The sequence below is a fragment of the Lytechinus pictus genome, chromosome 6 (assembly GCF_037042905.1).
Source record: "Lytechinus pictus isolate F3 Inbred chromosome 6, Lp3.0, whole genome shotgun sequence".
NCBI classification, from domain to species: Eukaryota; Metazoa; Echinodermata; class Echinoidea; order Temnopleuroida; family Toxopneustidae; genus Lytechinus; species Lytechinus pictus.
This window is the reverse complement of record NC_087250.1, coordinates 1,157,993-1,175,981: the sequence shown is the minus strand read 5'-3', so window position 1 is coordinate 1,175,981 and position 17,989 is coordinate 1,157,993. Positions and strand designations below refer to the sequence as shown.

The following is a 17,989-nucleotide window of genomic DNA, read 5'->3' as shown; positions in this document are numbered from 1 at the left end:
CATACATGTTATATTCACTATATGGATGTATACATATCCTTCCTGCATATAGCCCAACAGTGAATGCAATGACAATATAGGCCCCTATTCTCCTTGTAATATAAAGGTGTATGTAAATTTGGTGTAGATATCAGGATACCAGAACTGCCCCAAACATAATTACCAGATATACATGAGATTGAATGAGGAAACAATAAAAGAATGAGAACATATTATATTACTTTAGTACATTTGCATTTGAACTATTATATCAAAATCTTCCTAGGGCTATTGCCTATCAGATGTAAGAAGAAAGAGATACACAAATAGATAGAAAGAGGAGAGAGAAAGAAAGATAATTTTATAGATGTCATGGCTTATAAAGAAGGGGGGGCTAGACTAAGATTGGATCACACAGCCACCCCCCCCCCCCCCCTCCCTCCTTAGTTGAGCACTATTAGATACCTTACCTTACTCTGTGCCTTTTTCTAAATACCTTCTTGAAGGTACCACTCTAGTTCTCTTCAGTTAAGTTCAGAAAGTTCTATCTCTAGCTCTCTACCCCATTCCAAAGAACAATTTTAACATGAGCAATTTGTATAGGTCTTTCTAACATTAAGTAGGTGATCATACACTAGCACAAACCAATGATGAATCAGAACATAAAGAGGCCTAGACTCTCATTGACCAGTCTACAGTATAAGCATTTCTAGGCTTACATACACATACCTACTAACTATAGCATTGCTAAGCCATTAAATCCATTTTTGCACCACTTGATGACTAAACATATTGATATCAGTTAGAAATTGTTTGCTTCTGAGGAGTTTTGGCAGGTATTCCATCCACTATAGGGAATTCGCCTGTATTACTTATAGGTCTCACGCGCGTAAAACATTCCCCATAGACTTGTGTGTTAAAATGGCACTTAACAAAAATTCATAAAAAATAAATGCGAAATTAGAGGGTCGAATGTTTACTACCTTTGGATAGGATATATATCTGACATTCCATATCTGACCAGAGAAGGGTATCGTAGCCAGCTCATTTTAAAAATAAATCGCCATTTATGAAGATAACTATGATGGGATCAAATTCATCAACTGAAACAGTAAAATAGCCCCAATTCTTCCGCCAGTCAAAAAATAGTGCCAAATCATTGATATATCTTCCCAATTTGGGCAAAGGAAGTTCAGTAGTTACCATTTCTAGAATCAGTGTTAGATTTTGAATCATATTCATACATTTTTGTCAATCAGCAATATCAAATTGAAAAATTTCGAATGGGTTGGGTCGAACGAATATCTTTAGCCCTCCTGATGTAATTAGGCTCATGGCATCTTCTGAGGATAATGACAAATTTCCTGATACATTCTGACGATTTTTCAAAGAGTCTTGCAGTAAATGAGAATATATCGTCGATTCCAAAGCATGGTCCAAACTGATTGGTGTTGGGATTAGCCTAATCATCAACAAGAGTAATTTATATCATCATTTTTCAGAAAGACAAACAAAGAATAAAACTTACACTTCAATCAAAGTTCAACAGTAGAGGCGCACGGCCAATATGGGAGACTCTCTCCAATGTGGGAGATAATTTCCCATATTAGAGACTGGCTTTACAAAAGAACAAAAGAAACAACACCAACAAAAGCATAATTTTTTCCACCCAAAATTTTGTCTCACTGAGGTCAAAAGCCCATTTGTTAATAATTATTTATAATTACGTAATGAATTTTAATATTTGTAAAATAATAATTTTTTTCTATAAATTATTCGTCAGAACGGCATTGCTAGCCGGAAGTCTGTCATACATAAACGGTTCAAGGGTCGACGCTATTGTATTTCCGTTGTTTACATGTTGATCGAGGGGTCTACACGGCATCAGTTAGGTAAGAAACCTTTATTTTCTTCATTTTCATATCATAATTTTTAAAACCTTCTTACGCATTGGGCGTATATAGGAAGGTGTAAAAATCAATAAAATTCATAAACTTCACGTGATTTGGGTTTCAAAAGATGGATAAACCTAGGGAAATCCATCTTTGTTTACTTCGTTCTCTTACACGTCTATGAAGGCCTGTTCAAGAAGTCAATGATGAAGAAGTATATTTCATTATTTTAAAAGTCATCATCATTGCGTCCTCAAGACTAAGTTGAACTGGGTATATGTATAATCACTTACATGTATGGCAGTGTATTGTATTACTGGACACCTTTATTTCAGTGCTTTAAAAATGACAACTAGAGTTAATACAATCAAGAAAAATTTGCACTTGCTATTCCAAATATTATGAAAATTATGAATATGATAAAATCATTTTATATTTACCAACCGTTTTCTTTGCCTCGCACTTGTCGCATACCCCTCCACCAACCAAAAAATTACACGGGGGCGGCGGGCGAATTCGCCCCGGAAAGTCCAAAAAGAGCCCCGGAAAAGGGCTAAAAACATTCACACGAGGGCGACTGCAAAACTCATAATCGCTCCCGTCAACACTGTATATTTATGTAGCATTTCATGCATACGTACGTGATTGCATTTAAATTATACATTATACATTATATTGCATTTAAATGTGTACTTGTTTGCATTTGCGTGTGACCGCTTATATTACAATCTTGAGCTGTTTCCTACGCGCACACCAATTGTGCTACAAAATCCCAAACTCATTGCCCGTCTGCAGTTGCGAACATCACGTATATATGTACGTAAATCACCGCGGAGCTGCCCGCAGAGTCACACAAGCAAATACAAGATACAGTGGCACAATAACATTGCTCATTTCAGCGCACGCGAGTCCATCATAGGATCGTGTCAGCTAAGAGAACTTACCTGTGAATCTCTGTTTACGGGCGTGAATAGTGCATGTGGTACATGTGCCTATGAATTCGAGATGGTACCGGTACGTACTTCTCGCTAGCTCGCGCCGCGCTGCTTCGAAGCTTCGTCGCGATCGCATGTACATTACATCTTATTAAAGCAGAGCCTGCAGCAGAGCAGCCCTGCACTGCTGACCAGCATCCCTTCAATGTGGCACACACACACACACACCCTTACACACACACACACACACACAAACGCAAAAAAGCCGCGAAATAGCTCCAGAAATTGTAGCCCTGGAAAGTGGAAAAAGAGCCCTGGAAAATGAAAAAGTAGCCCTGGAAAGTTTCTCCAAAAAGAGCCCTGGAAAGAAAAAAAGTAATTGAAAAACAGTTATTAGGACGGGTAAAGATATTCTTCATTATAATCGATGTAAGAAAGAATTTGTGTGATTTTTTCTTCATATATCACATCATGCATAAATTCTAAGTTTTTGTTTGCTTTTTTCATATCGAATCTGAGCAGATGTTGGTAATAAATTCGTGTTTGATAACTGATTTTATTTTTTTCTTGTTAGCTGCAATTTCCATAGCACTTTCCAATATTATGCTCGTTCGTATCGTGACGCTCATCAAGTTCTATCGATGCGCTGCCGATCGTCGACGGCTCGACTCAGTACGACAATACACCAGACGGTGGACTGTACTGTTTCCAGGAGAAGAAGACTCACGGTAAACCTTCGCGCACGGGTACCTTGAGAACTAGCCGTCGACAATTACCCACAATACACCACACCTCATCATTCGATCGAAGGAGCCGGACGAGATTGACATTCGGCAAATCAGGCCCATATTTCCGTCAGAAAATATTTAAATTGTTAATGCAAAACTATGTTATATGATTATGATATTTTATTTTTAAGCATTTTCTGTCATTTTTGTGATAAATAAGGTTAAAGTTGGATTTTTCCGCCTTGTTTTTGCAATCTTGTTCTATGTATTGCTCTGTGAAATTGAACTGCGGAAGTCTTACGGTACGAAATTGTTTTCAAACGCAGTAATATGCGCGTCCGGAATAATGATAGTGTCTGGTAATACAATGGGTGATTTCAAGTACGGTGTTGAAATCTGGTGTTGGTGTTGTGACAACACCAAAACCAGCCACAACACCGTACTTGAAATCAAGCTGGTGTTGGGATTGACCTCGGAAAATATGACGTATTTCCGGCAGTTCGTGTTGAACTTGAATGTCGTCTGCTGAACCCAGCACTGCGGCTGGTGTTGACGATCTACGTGCAATTTCCCCATTCACCAACACCAACCCCCAGGGATTGGGAAAATCGTGATTTCAAGTTCGGTGTTGGTGTTGGTGTTGGCAATCTCAAGCTCGTGGAGAGGCAGCGAACACGATGAAACATCCCCATAAAATTAGTTTTTACAGATGAGTACAAATCATTTGAGTTGTATATATTTTGATGAAGAATAATGTTCACTCTTTCGAATTCTTGAATTTATTAAAACATTGGTAATGGTATTCTGTAAGTGTAAGATGAGAATTTAATGCATTTCTCTCCGATTTCATTTTCGTCATCGAGACTTCTCGCGTGAAGTTGAGATGATTTAGCATGGCAGCGCATAGGCGTGACGTCATGTACTATCGATAACGCAATCGGTATCATTCCTCTGAACCCAGCTCGGTGTTGGAGCTCGGTTCAGCGGCCTTTTTACGCTCTCAACACCAACACCAACACCCAACACCGAACTTGAAATCACCCAATAAGTGACTATATACCCAGTTGTTGTGTGTCCGGACAGGTTGTGTGTCCGGACGATCAATTTTAGAAAGTCATTTGGAACAATTTACAAGGGAAGTTTTATCAATTTTTAGTACAAAATGTCAGGAAATATTATAAAGAACCAAATAGAAGATGATTACAACTATTGATTTCGTATTTTTAGTGTAATCCAAAGACAAAAAAGAAGGCTTCAAAAATGCAAAGTGTCCGGACACCCGACCCCCCATCCTACATGTAGTAACGGGGATAGACACATACGGGACTGCAATGAAAATTGAAATAATGTAAAAATTACCTCTTCTGAAATTGTTCCAATGAGGTAGTAATGGACATCTTTGAAGAATTCCAAATGCACAGGAGCATTTTCTGGATCCACCATCGCATTTTCCATGACTAAATTAGCTCAATTTTCGAGAAGAAAACGCCATTCTTACTCTCACAAAATTAGGTTTTTGTTCGCGCGGAATGAAGATGGCGCGCCGATGATCTATGGAAGGCGAGGTAGGACATAATCAATCGAAATCGCAAACTATTGTGTGCGACGTTTGTGGTGAGAAATCTTCTTCTTTTTGTTCTTTTTTTGTCAATTATTCTCTTTTCTCTTTTGTACAACTTCTGCTTCTCGCAGATTAAATATAATCTCCATATAGTGAAATAATTGCACCAAAATACCCATTTATGACATAAATATGTGAGTGCCCACGCCCAGAAACTCAGTTTTTCGCTGGGGGCGTAAACTTTATTGGAAAATACTCAAAAGAGAGGGAGCAAAGTGACCGAGCTTGTCATTTGAGGTTTTAATTGATAACAAATTTATTTCATTTTAAAATTTCAACAGAATTACAAAGTAAACCGAATCATAATACATAATGAAATGAAATAAAAACCTTTAGAAAAGCAAAGTTTGTTAGTATGAGTTTTCCTTTAAGAAATAAGCTTATTAACACTAGTTCAAATAACAAATCATCATATCTTTCTTGTAGAAATCAAATATAGATCCAGATCCTTTTAAAATATGATTTTTTTTTTGTCATGTTCTCCCAAGTAAAAGATAAACAAGGCTGGATAATATTACAAGTATCTTAGATATGACAAAAAAAAAGTGAAAAGGGGACACACGAAACAGAACTTTACAACAACAAAAAAGACGTAACAGAACTGTACAAGAAACAAGGCATGGCAAAAACTATACAAGAACAAGACATAAAAATAGTACAAGAACAGACAAAACAAAAACAATAAAACAAAGGACCAAAAATGAGTAAAAGAAAACAAACAAACGAAAGAACAAAAGAACAAAAAAAATAAGCATACACGGGTAAATAGAATGAAAAGAGACACAAACGGGAAAAGAAGAGGAATAAATTGAGACGGAGTGGGAGAATATGGAAGAGCAGAAAAAAAATCCTAAGTAGACTGTATGATTATTAGTGAGATTTTTTTTCAAATGTTCTACAGTGGCGTAACAGGCGGGGGGGCAGGGGGGCAAGCTGCCCCCCCCCCCCCTGGCGGATTTCACCGGGAAAATAAAAGAAAAACGGGAAAAAGAAAAAAGGAGGAAAAAAGAAAGGGAAAGGGGAAGGAAAGGGGAAAAGGAAAGGAGGAAAAAGAAAGGGAAAGGGAAAAGTGAAAAGAAAACGAAGAAAAACTTCTTTTTTAAATGGAAAAGGAAGGAAAGCGGGAAAATGTACGAAAGAAGAACATTTGAGAAAGAACAAATCATTCCAAAATAGGCCTATAATGTAATGCAATAGCATGGTGGGAAATAGGATGACAAAATGGCAAAAAAATAGCGGGAAACGAAGGTAAAATGTAATTAATCAAAAGCTAAATTGGAAAACAAAGAAAAGGGACAAGAAAAAAAATAATAACACGACCGGGCTGCCGATGATTGAAATTAAAGAGCGGGAAGAAAAATGGACTGCATACAACATTGTGCTATAAGCTTGCTAAATTTTATGCAAATAAGCTACCTGGGGGGTGTTTCATGAAAGGACTTGTCAGACGTTTTATCCGACAAGTCCAATTTTATCCGACAGTTACCATAGTAACAGTACCTCTCAGCCAATCAACATCAGAGAAAGATGTCAGATCTGACAACTTGTCGGATGAAAATTTTGATGAAACACTCCCCCGGGGCTTTGCCCCAGACCCCACGCAGTAGGGGCTTCTCATTTATAACCTTCGAATGGCTCTACAACGCCCCCCCCCCCCCCCGTTCAATCACGTTCAATCATTCGCATACAGGCGCGGGGAGGGGGGTCTTGGTTCCACGCCCAAGAGGAAATAAAAGAAATTATAGGAGACAACGTATAAATGAAATGAATGGAAACAATGAACTGTGTTATTTGCTGAATATAATGGAAAAATCTATCACATAATTAGAATTTAATTTCAATAGGCAATTTTTTTCCAGCTCGCTTTGCACGCTGGGGACTTTTTACAAATTTTTCCCACTTTGCTATGTTTTGCCCCCTCAAAATATATTTTGGTTCATTACGCAACTGGGTTGAATAAATGTGTTGTGTATAAGCTATATTCTGTATATGCCCGCGATTTGATTGAAATAGCGGCAATCTGCGAGGTTTAAATGGCTTTGATATCAAGAAGTTCCGGGGGGTTCCGCCCCGGACCCCACCCACACAGCACTGCGTATGGAAGGGTTGGGCCATGGCTCCAAAAAGTTCTACAAACAAGAACAAAAAAAAGGAGGAAAGAAAAGCAAAGGAAAAGTGTAGGATATGATTTTATTTACTGAATAATTATAATGTCAAAAAATAGCTCAAAGTTAGATTCTCATGAAAAGGTGATTTTTTTCTCGCTCGCTTCGCTCGCTCGGGACTTATAGAAAGCAGCTTTTTAGCACATGTGCTATACTGCGCGGCCCTCATTTTTTTTTTTTTTTTTTTTTTTTTACTCTTCACGCTACTGCCGCAAAGAATCCTGTTCACAGTGGCGTACAGACCACACAAAAGGAATCTAAAGAGAGAAAAGTGAAATATATTATTCACTGGATATCATGTCAAAATCTATCACAAAATTTGATTTTTGAATTAAAAAGGTCAAAATTTTAGCTCGCTCGCTTCGCTCGCTCGCAACTTTTTTTTAAAGATAAATTTGGCCCGATACGCAATATCTGGCCTTCTCAAAAATTAATAGTCGCCCCATTACACCATTACGCCTGTTCATACCATGATATGACCGGGAAATTTTTGGCTCTGGCCACCGACCCCTGTTACGCCGCTGATGTTCTATTGAAACTTTGAATTGTAAATAGGCTTATTTCGTAAAGCTTGCAGTGAGTTCCAATAAAGTTTGATGCCAGAGGATATGAAAAGTTTGTTGGTAAATAATGTTCTTGTTCTAGGTAAATGGAAAAGTCCAGCAGATCTTGTGATGGATATTGATATTTGAAGAGCTCACTTGCAAAAGGGGTTAGGTCCATTTTCATCAAATTTGATTTTTTTTTTTTATTTGTCTCAATGTATAGATTTTTAGTAGCTCTATAAGATGATACCAAAGAAATGTTCGAATTCCCATTAAAAATGATCTAAAATGGCAACGAAAAAAACACTTTTTTTCAAAAGGGGTTAGGTCCATTTCAGTTTAGTTGTAGAAGGGGTTAGGTCCACACAAATTTTTTTGGACGAGAATATAAAAAAATTGAAGACAGGTAGATTTCTTTTATACCCAATTTTATGTTCTCATGGTAAGGAATCATGAAAACTTAGTTTCGCATAAGAATTTTATTGCAGGAGAATTTAAAAAAAAATGATTTTCTTGGAGTGGACCTAACCCCTTTTGCAAACAAACTCTTCTGAAGAGTTCATTTGTCAAAAGGGGTTAGGTCCATTGTTCATAAATTTTATTGTTTTCTGTCTCAAAACCTCTAAATTTTTAGTTGATCTGATGAAAACAAAGAAAATTTGAAATTCACATGAAAACATGAATAAAAGTGACAAAGAAAAATCACTTTTTTAATCAAAATAGATTGGATTCACTTGCAAAAGGGGTTAGGTCCACAATGACAATTTTTAAAAGAATACATAGAAAAAATGAAGACAGGTAGATTTCTTTTATACCCAATTTTATGTTCACATGATAGGGTAGTACATCATGACAATTTAGTTTCTCATAAGAGTATTACAGTAAGTGAGAATAAAAAAAACATGTTTTTTCTCGGAATGGTCCAAAGTGGACCTAACCCCTTTTGCAACTTAACTCTTCATTTCTTGTAAACATAGAAAAAAAACACATCTGGTAGTTCGTTTTATTAAAGTTGTACATGAATGATCCAAGATTATAATCATGATAAAGATAAAGATCGTGTATCGTAAGAATAGAATAAGTTTTGATAAAAACATTCGTGTGTGCCCGATAATGAGAAAGTAAAAGTCTATTCAAAATAATGAAAATCAGCACAAACACACCGTGCCATAATACCAAAGTTCAAATGCGGGGGGGGGGGGGGTCGGAGAAGAGTACAAATTTAATATAAATATACGAGTCGAGAAGTAGAATTTAAATTTATTTGTAATTCCAATATTTCGTGAAATTGTTTTACACGTATTATCTATATGTTCTTTCCATGGCCGTCAGTCGTCGATAGGACCCTTATACAGAAATTTCGTATTTAATACTCTTTGAATCAGTGGCGTAGCTACGGGGGCACGTCCCCCCCCCCCCCCCCCCATCGGCTGGCCAATAAAATGAAGAAAAAACGGGAGAAAATGGGGAGAAAGACAGAAAAACTTAGTTGGGGAAGAAGAAATTATTGTATATTATATTTATTATGTTATAAGAAATATGTTTTCATAACATTTTTGTAAGTAAAAATATGAATTGAATTGAATTGAATTTATTAGAACTTCACTGGCAATTGCCAGCATTTTGTTCATAACAAGAAGTACAAAATATGAATTGCTACAAATTCATACATAAATTGATACAAATCATTTCTGGTGCTCTATTTTGTCTGTTTATAATCCTGATGTACTAAAAATTCAAATTTTCAAGTCAGTAGGCTGATACACCAAATACATATATTTCCTCACGCTTCGAGTTAATATTGTTTTATGTAGTGACACATGAGTACTTGAAGTGATTGCCCCCGTTTAAGGTCTCAATATAAAACATTTTCAGTCCGTGCAGATGTTCACATTTTTGGATTGGTGAGATATACGTCTGCTCGTCTGCTCCTAAGAACCGTCCTTAAAATGTCCCTTTTTCTGGTCTGAATATAAAAAAAAATTCAGCTCGCATCATTTATTGTTGCTTGTCAATTTTTCCTCGGAAAAATGTGCCCCCTGGAAAATCGCGGATCCGCCCCTGCATGGCACCCTTAAACATACTTCCTCTTGGTCATGTTGGTGGTGGGATATGCAGCAGAGTGCCATGCAACACCTTCCCCCGTCTGGTAAAAAAAAATCCCAACTAACATTAATTTGCATAATGATGACAAGATTTATGATCCAGTCTTTAAGCTGTTATGGGAAGCATTATTCCTTCTGCTCTTTTTGAAAAATATTCTTTTTTTTTTTGCTTAATTTTATTCAGCCGTTAAGTCATGAATACCACTTATTTTTTAGAAGGCTGCTTCCTAACTTCCCATGCTTCGTTTGAATAATTTAATTTTAAAATAATTCTGCTGGAAGATTTGATGGGTTAATTAAGGGGGAAATTACTTTGGATGTTATAGATACCTCTATATATAGAATTGCTATTATTGCCAAAAGTAGGCCTAACGTGGCATGTAATCTCCAATACGAAGCTGAACTTCGTTTATAATTGTAATCATGTTTAGTTGTATTCAGGCGCGGATCCAGGGGGGGGGGGCATAGGAGGCACTTGCCCCCCCCCCCCCCCCTCCTTGAGAAGCAAAATTAAAAATTTGTAATGTAATGTTTTTTTCGGCTTGTCAAACTTTTCCTGGAACGAAATATCCTCTATTTGTGGCTGAAGACCCCTTTTTTTTCTTTCTTTTTTTTTTGCTTCTCAAAATTTTTCTCCGAAAAATTTGCCCCCCCCCCTTTGGAAAATCTTGGATCCCCTGCTTGTATTATAGGAAACATCGATTCTTTCGTACCTTGTAATTATCATTTGACAATCTCAAAGATAGTCACTCCATACTAAATCGTAGGAGGTCCGAGTCGGGGTCGATCATCATAAGAATAGTTTTTCCATGACATTGAGGTTAGGGTAGGGAAATTAACCCAATAACCCTGCCTGTGGTCAGTCGAAATAATTAATGCCAGCTATACAGGCTTTGGAAAAAACGAGTCCCCGAATGTTCATTGTCTGTGGATCAACTTCTTATATGGCACAAGCAAGAATTTTTATGATAAAAAGGAAATCTACAATTTTTTAATATAAATGAGGTGTGGCATGTTAATTAAGAGTTAAAGTATGCCATACCCTGCATCCCTTTCATAAGCAGAATTCTGAGAGGAAAGGATGACAAAGATAATTTAGTTTTGACTGATAATCATCCAAACTACTAATGTACACTCAGCAAAAAAAGTTCTTGGACACGTAAAAAAGTTAAAATATTCCATATAGATATTTGATTAAAGGCAAATTATTGTATGTCAACATGACCAGACAATATTCCTCTTCCAGTATGACATGACATTTTCATGTGAACAGTCATGCATGGGTGGTTAAATGCTTTAAACAACAGCAATGTCAGTAAAAGAAAATTGCAAGAAATGGATCAGTCAGTGCATGGCTGGTTACAGGCATTTAACAATAGCAATGTCAGTAAAAGAAAATTGCTAGCAAACGATCAGTCATTCTTTCCGTTGTGAAAGTTTGTGTGGCATAAATATCCATTAAACGATAAAAGCAAACTTAAAGTCAATACCACTCTAATAGTGAAGAGAAAGTTATCCACCTTGGATGCATCACTATTCCACTGGAATTTTAAGTCAAAGTTAGTCGATGAACAAAATGTCAAATTTTAGTATCTTGGCATAAGCAAAAGAAAATTATCCTTATCCTCCTATCTACTGCAGGCAGGGGCGTCGATCCATTTTTCAGATTGGGGGGGGGGGGCAAATTCATTAACGTTCCAAAGGCGCTCGATCGTACAAAACACCCACACACCCACACATACACACACACACACACACATATATATATATATATATATATATATATATATATATATATATATATATATATATATATATATATATATATATTATATACACACACACACACACACACCCATATATATATATATATATATGTATATATATATATAAATATATATAACGAGAGAGGCGTGGATATATGTACCAATCGCTTTTTTTAATACGTTTTACTTTGTAAATAACACACGCACGGGACACAACACAACCCTAATTCAGAAGAATTTGCTATGACCCATGTCAGCAAATAAAAACTGAAGAAGGCCAGGGCCGAAAGCTTTACAACATAGTGTATACTTTGCTTCATCCTTGATTATACTCTACTCTTCACACATATATAAATATATATATATATATATATATATGACTCATGAGACACAGACACGTATCTCACTACACAGATAGTACGAGTGCCGAGAGGGAGCTCAAATTTCTTTATATTCTGAGCTGAAAACTTGATATTCTAAGCATTTTTGGTACCAATGATTAAGATTTGTATCTAAAAGAGAATAGATGCGAGCGCGAAGCGCGAGCTGAAAATTTTGATATTTCGATCTGAAAAAATGACAGTTTACTGGACGTTTTTGATAAAGAACAAGCTATATATCCAAGAAAAGATGATTTTTTGAGGCTTAGAACTGAAAACGGGACATTTACATTTACCAATTTAATCATGAAAAGTATGGGTTTTTGCTACAGAAATGATGCGAGCGCGAAGCGCGAGCTGAAAATTTTTATATTCCAATCTGAAAAGCGGACATTTTGAGCACGATTTTAAATAAAGAACGAGTTGTGTATCTCAATCTCGCTTGCTGAACATTACAATCTTGTTTTTTTTTAATGCATATCCGGAATTATTGGGGGGGGGGGGCAAAATGATATGTTTGCCCCCCCCCCCCAATATTTTCATTGGTGGGGCGATCGCCCCCCTGCCCCCCCAGGATCGACGCCTCTGACTGCAGGGGTGGTGGCCCTAAGTCGACCACTCCTAGGACGATCTCTAACTTCATTAGTAGCCAAAAACCGCTGGTTCAAATTTAAAATTGTTGTTGGTGAAACTTGGAAATATCGAGCCACTTGTCTAAATGACTGCCCAGACTCCCGGGGGGCCACTTACATTGACGAGTGGATACCATGCGCGACCAAAAAAACACGTAAAAAGGATGTCTTTTTCAAGATAGGGCACGTTACGTACGTAACGTGATAAGGGTGTCAAAAACACAAAAATAATGAAAAAAGGGTATCTATTTCGCTAGGAAAGCTACGTGTTTAGGGTCATATTTGCGGGAATGATAAAACAAAATTAAAATGTTTTATAAAGGATGTCCTTTAAATTTTTGCCCCAGCACTACGTGTTTAGAGTCCGATTTGCGCGAGGTGTAGAAGATGATATGCATGGGGCCGTACTAAACCAAGTGTGTAAAGGTAAAACCAACGACTGATGGACCCATCACTGTACTTGTTTAGGGGTTCATTTCAGGGAATACTTGTCAAGAGTATCGGTTTTTTTTTCAATACTTGTTAAGGGTATGGTTTTAGACGCCAATACTTATTAAGGGGTGCATTTTCAGAATTTGGAAAATACCCGTTTAGGGTGCTTTACGAGACCCCATGGTCGCGCATGGTATCCACTCGTCAATGGAAGTGGCCCCCCCGGGCCCAGACTGCAACATTCCTATTGCTCTTGCATGCTCTTGGTAGGAAAGTTTCATCTTGAAAGTGAGTGTCCAAATGATCCATCTCATTCCTAAGCATTCAATTCAAATGATAAACGCATGTTGAAATTGCTGAATGTATGCCTACAGGATGGCCATGATCATTAGCATTTGAATGGTCCATTTCTTGCAATTTTCTTTTACTGACATTGATATTCTTTAAAGCATTTAACCACTCATGCATGACTGTTCACATGAAAATGTCATGTCATACTGGAAGAGGAATATTGTCTGGTCATGTTGACATACAATAATTTGCCTTTAATCAAATATCTATATGGAATATTTTAACTTTTTTACGTGTCCAAGAACTTTTTTTGCTGAGTGTATGATTATCATACTAAAAAAGAACAGCTCGATCGGGGCCCTGTTTTAAATATGGATGTGATTGATTTTACTTAAACCCACTCTGGTAAGCTATCAGTGCGATTGTCTGAATGATTATTTCTTCTTCTTTTTTGGAAGGCATGTGCACTTACCATTGTAATGATTAATTAATTACTATATAGTGGAGCCAAAACAAGATTCCATGCATGATTATCTGAAAGGGAATGGTGTAGCTGGCTTTCAGTGGAACTGTTGCATTTTTAGTAGAGATATCGATAGATTTAGTGCACAATTTCTTTGTAAATCAAGGATCCCCCCCCCAAAAAAAAAAAAAGGGTTTCACAATTTTTTTTTTTTTTTGGGGGGGGGGGGCGGGAGGCGAAATTATTTTTCCCACCGAGTTCTGGACCAATACATGAATATTCATGACTTGCGTCTTCGGATTGAGAGTACGCATGCGCGTGGACTTGGCCTCGACCAGTGCCGATCGTAAGCATTCACGTTGCTCAGAATGAATTAGCATGATCAAATTACCGGTACCCTTACATAGTTACATATGTCTTATAGGCTTAGATCTATATATATATATATATATCCAATTCTTAAACACTTAATAAACTAGCTGCCATTAATGGCAAGACATGTGCTAGGGTAGGGCTAGCTTAGGCTAGCGCATTAACTTTACCTCAAATCTGGACCTGTCTAATTAATGCCTAGTACTAATCAGTGTTATAATTTCTGAAGGTTTCCATGGCGAAGAAGAATAGTGTAGTAGGTTTCACGGTACACCATGTATCTTTCTTGGGCAGATGTTGGTCCTGAAAAGGACCACCCAATCTCGACGTTTCGACAAGTGTGTTCTTGTCGTTTTCTCCTGAGGACGACAAGAACACACTTGTCGAAACGTCCAGATTGGGTGGTCCTTTTCAGGACCAACATCTGCCCAAGAAAGATACATGGTGTACCGTGAAACCTACTACACTAATCAGTGTTGTAGTGCCTTGATGCTCGGCCTTGGCCTTAAGGCGCCTTAATGCCTAGCTACTTTTTCAAAGCCTTGGCCTCGAGAGGGCCTTGGCCTTGAGGATTTTGAGCCTTGAATTTTTTTTTTAAAGGCATTTTCAAGGCATTTTGTATTTTGTACTTTCATTTGTTTTAAATAAGTAATTATAAATGTTTCAATTGTTTTTTTTAATATATATTTAATAACACTAATGGTCAATACTACCAATCACCAGTAACAGTAGCAGCAGCAGTAGTAAGTGTACTAGCAGTGTCATCAATTGTAATTGTCACCATTATCAAGAAATTCAAACAAAGAATACATCAGTTATGAAAAATAGCATTATGTATTGGTAAGGTGTTGTAATCATATGATGATAATGACAGTAAATAATAATGGTCATGATCAAGATAATAGTGCTTTGATGACAAGAATAATTTTTACATCTGACTGCAATTTTGACAACAATTTTCATACTTTAAACATAGCTAACTCTAAAGAACGATAACAAGGTTGATTTCTATTCCATTAGGATTTTCCTTGTATTATTTTCTTTGGCCAACAAGAATGTTTTAAGTCTTAATGATATTCTGAAAAGATTTGAACACAGTCTCCAATTGTGTCATATCCAAATGGGTTATGTCAATGGCATGATGAGCCAGAAACTTTGAGGGGCCAAGCATGGCATATATAGAGCAAAATTTCTGTCAAAAAAAAAGAAGAAAGCGATTGAAGCGAGCGAGTGAACAAAATTTGTCCCCCTCTTTCTATAAGAAAAGCTAATTTTGCAATAGATTGTTTAAAAAATAATATCACATTTACTCCATCTTTTCCTTTCCCTTCCCCCTTGTCTAAGTTTATTCTTGGTGGTGGGACTTCTTCTTCTCTCTATCTCTCTTCTAAATTTTATATTTGTTTTGGGTCAGATTGACAAAACAAAGGGGAAAAAATGTTTACTTCTTTTTAATCATATATCGTTCAACATTGAATCTCATTTCTCTACAGTTTCCAGGAAATAAACAACGTATTTGTTTTTGTGTCAATATGGTTTCAAGAAATAATAATTAACAAAAAATAATTTAATGATTAATAATTATTGATATTATCAATAAGTATTAATAATCAATGATTAATTAACTGTTTAATAAAAGTGGTTGAAAGCAGAAAAAAATATGAAAACTGACAAGAGTCCTAAAAATGACTCATTTTCAGTTTAAGCATTTGAAAATTTTAGCTTGCGCTTTGTGCTCTCTTGCCCCCCCCCCCCCCAAAAAAAAAAATCCTACAAAATGAAATATGCCCTTTTTAAAAAAGAAATACCTTCTTTAATAATAAAACATAATACATTTTAGGTTTGAAAATCACAGATTTTGAATCGTGCTTGCATCAATTATTGTTTAGTATACAGTACTGCTAATGGTTACAAAAATGTATAGAATGTTGCTTTATGGTTGAAATATCACAAATATTTGGCTCGCTTCCTGCACTCGCATCAATTATTGTACTCGTTCTCTTCCCGTTCACAAAAAAATGCTTAGAATGTCCAGTTTTCAGGTTGGAATATCACAAATTTCTGAGCTCGCGCTTTGCGCTCGCATTATTTTTTATTGGTAAATTATGTATCTTATTTAAAATGCAGTAATTAACTGCTTAATTAACTGCTTCCTTTACTGGTCAGTATATAAAAAGAATTAGCGAGCGCAAAGTTATTTTTTAGTTAGATACACATCTTTTTCATGATTACAAAACCAGCTCAGAATAAAATAATTTCCATGTCTTATTACACGACATGTCAAGAAGTTTGAGCTCGTGATTCGCGCTGGCAACATCGCACAAGGAAATTTCAACAATGATTAGCCCTATAATTGACCATAAATCAAGTTTTACAACTTCAGAATTATTTTTTTTTCAAAACCGCTTGCTCGCTATGCTTTCTCGCTGAGAAGTAAAACCTAAAGCAAAATATCTATCTTATAATTAAAAATCACTTTAGAAAGCCTTTGCTCAACTTAATTTCTATAAAACACACAATTACTTCACGCAGTACATAATCTCATTTTTCAAATACATGTATCTGTTTGCACAAAAAAACTCATTTTGAAAAATGGGTGCCTTTTTGGCGTTGACCCCCCCCCCCAATAATAATTTTCTGCTGCCCCTGTCCCAGGGAGTGGAGAAAACATACGTTGAGAATGCCAGGATCAGATGACCGTGGTAATAATAATTATTGCAATGTAAATCGCCTATAGAAAAATTATGGATTATGTGTACACAGGTAACTATATCATTATTTTAATATGTCTCTATCATGAAATTATTTTTGTTTTAAATGTACAAAGGTTTTTTTTTCTCGCTCAATCCCCTCGCTCACATACATTTTACCATGTGTGATGTCTGCCGCCTAAGTATTGTTAGTTCATTGTTCTGTATATCGTAAGTTTGAAATGCCTTGGCCTTTAGGTTTTCAGGCCTTGGCCTTGGGTTTCCATGCCTTGGCCTTGGTCTTTGGTATTGAAGCCTTGGCCTTGGGTATTAAAGCCTTGGCCTTGGCCTTGGATGTTTGAGCCTTGACATACAACACTGTAAATACCAACTAATGCCATGGTTAACTTCGAACTGGTTAATTCCGAACTTCACGTTTAATTAGGTTTAGACAAATATTAGCTTATTTGCCATGGTTTAATATGTCTAGTCCGTATACAAAACCAGTCCTAGATCTAAAAAAAAATTATCTTAGTTCTAGTCTAGTCTCTATATCTAGACTCTGATCTACGCTGTATCAGCATGGAACCACTAGTGTACCAAGGGGGGGGGAGACTGTCCCTCTGACGAGTCACAACTGATTCAGGGGACGTGCCCCCTTTGAGAAGCCAAATTAATAATTTGTAATGTAAAAATGCAATGAAAAAGACGTATGTCCCCTTTTTTTAACGTGAAGATCTTTTTTTTTTTTTTTTTTTTGCTTGTCAATTTTTTTTTCAGCTAAGAAATCCATAATTTGGGGTGAAGACCCTTTTTTTTTTTTGGGGGGGGGGCTTGTCACATTTTTTCGCGGACGAAATATCCTCTAAAAAATTTGCCCCCCTTTTGGAAAATCCTAGGTACACCAGTGCGTGCATGGAACGTATTCTAACGTCAGGCACAAATTAACGTCAGTGATCTTGATCCCCGTCTTCACCCAAAATTATGGATTTT

At 36.6% G+C, this 17,989-nt stretch overlaps 1 protein-coding gene across 2 annotated transcripts in view; it reads right to left on the bottom strand.

Moving 5' to 3' along the window:
* Positions 1–5,088, bottom strand: part of LOC129263916 (PAX-interacting protein 1-like) — a 31,846-nt gene extending 26,758 nt beyond the window's left edge. For both annotated transcript variants that reach the window (XM_064100651.1, XM_064100652.1), the window contains exon 1: positions 4,894–5,088. In XM_064100651.1, coding sequence (XP_063956721.1) covers positions 4,894–4,989 — 96 coding nt within the window. In that variant the 5' untranslated portion in view covers positions 4,990–5,088. The remainder of the gene's footprint in view (positions 1–4,893) is intronic.
* Positions 5,089–17,989: the final 12,901 nt, after the last annotated feature.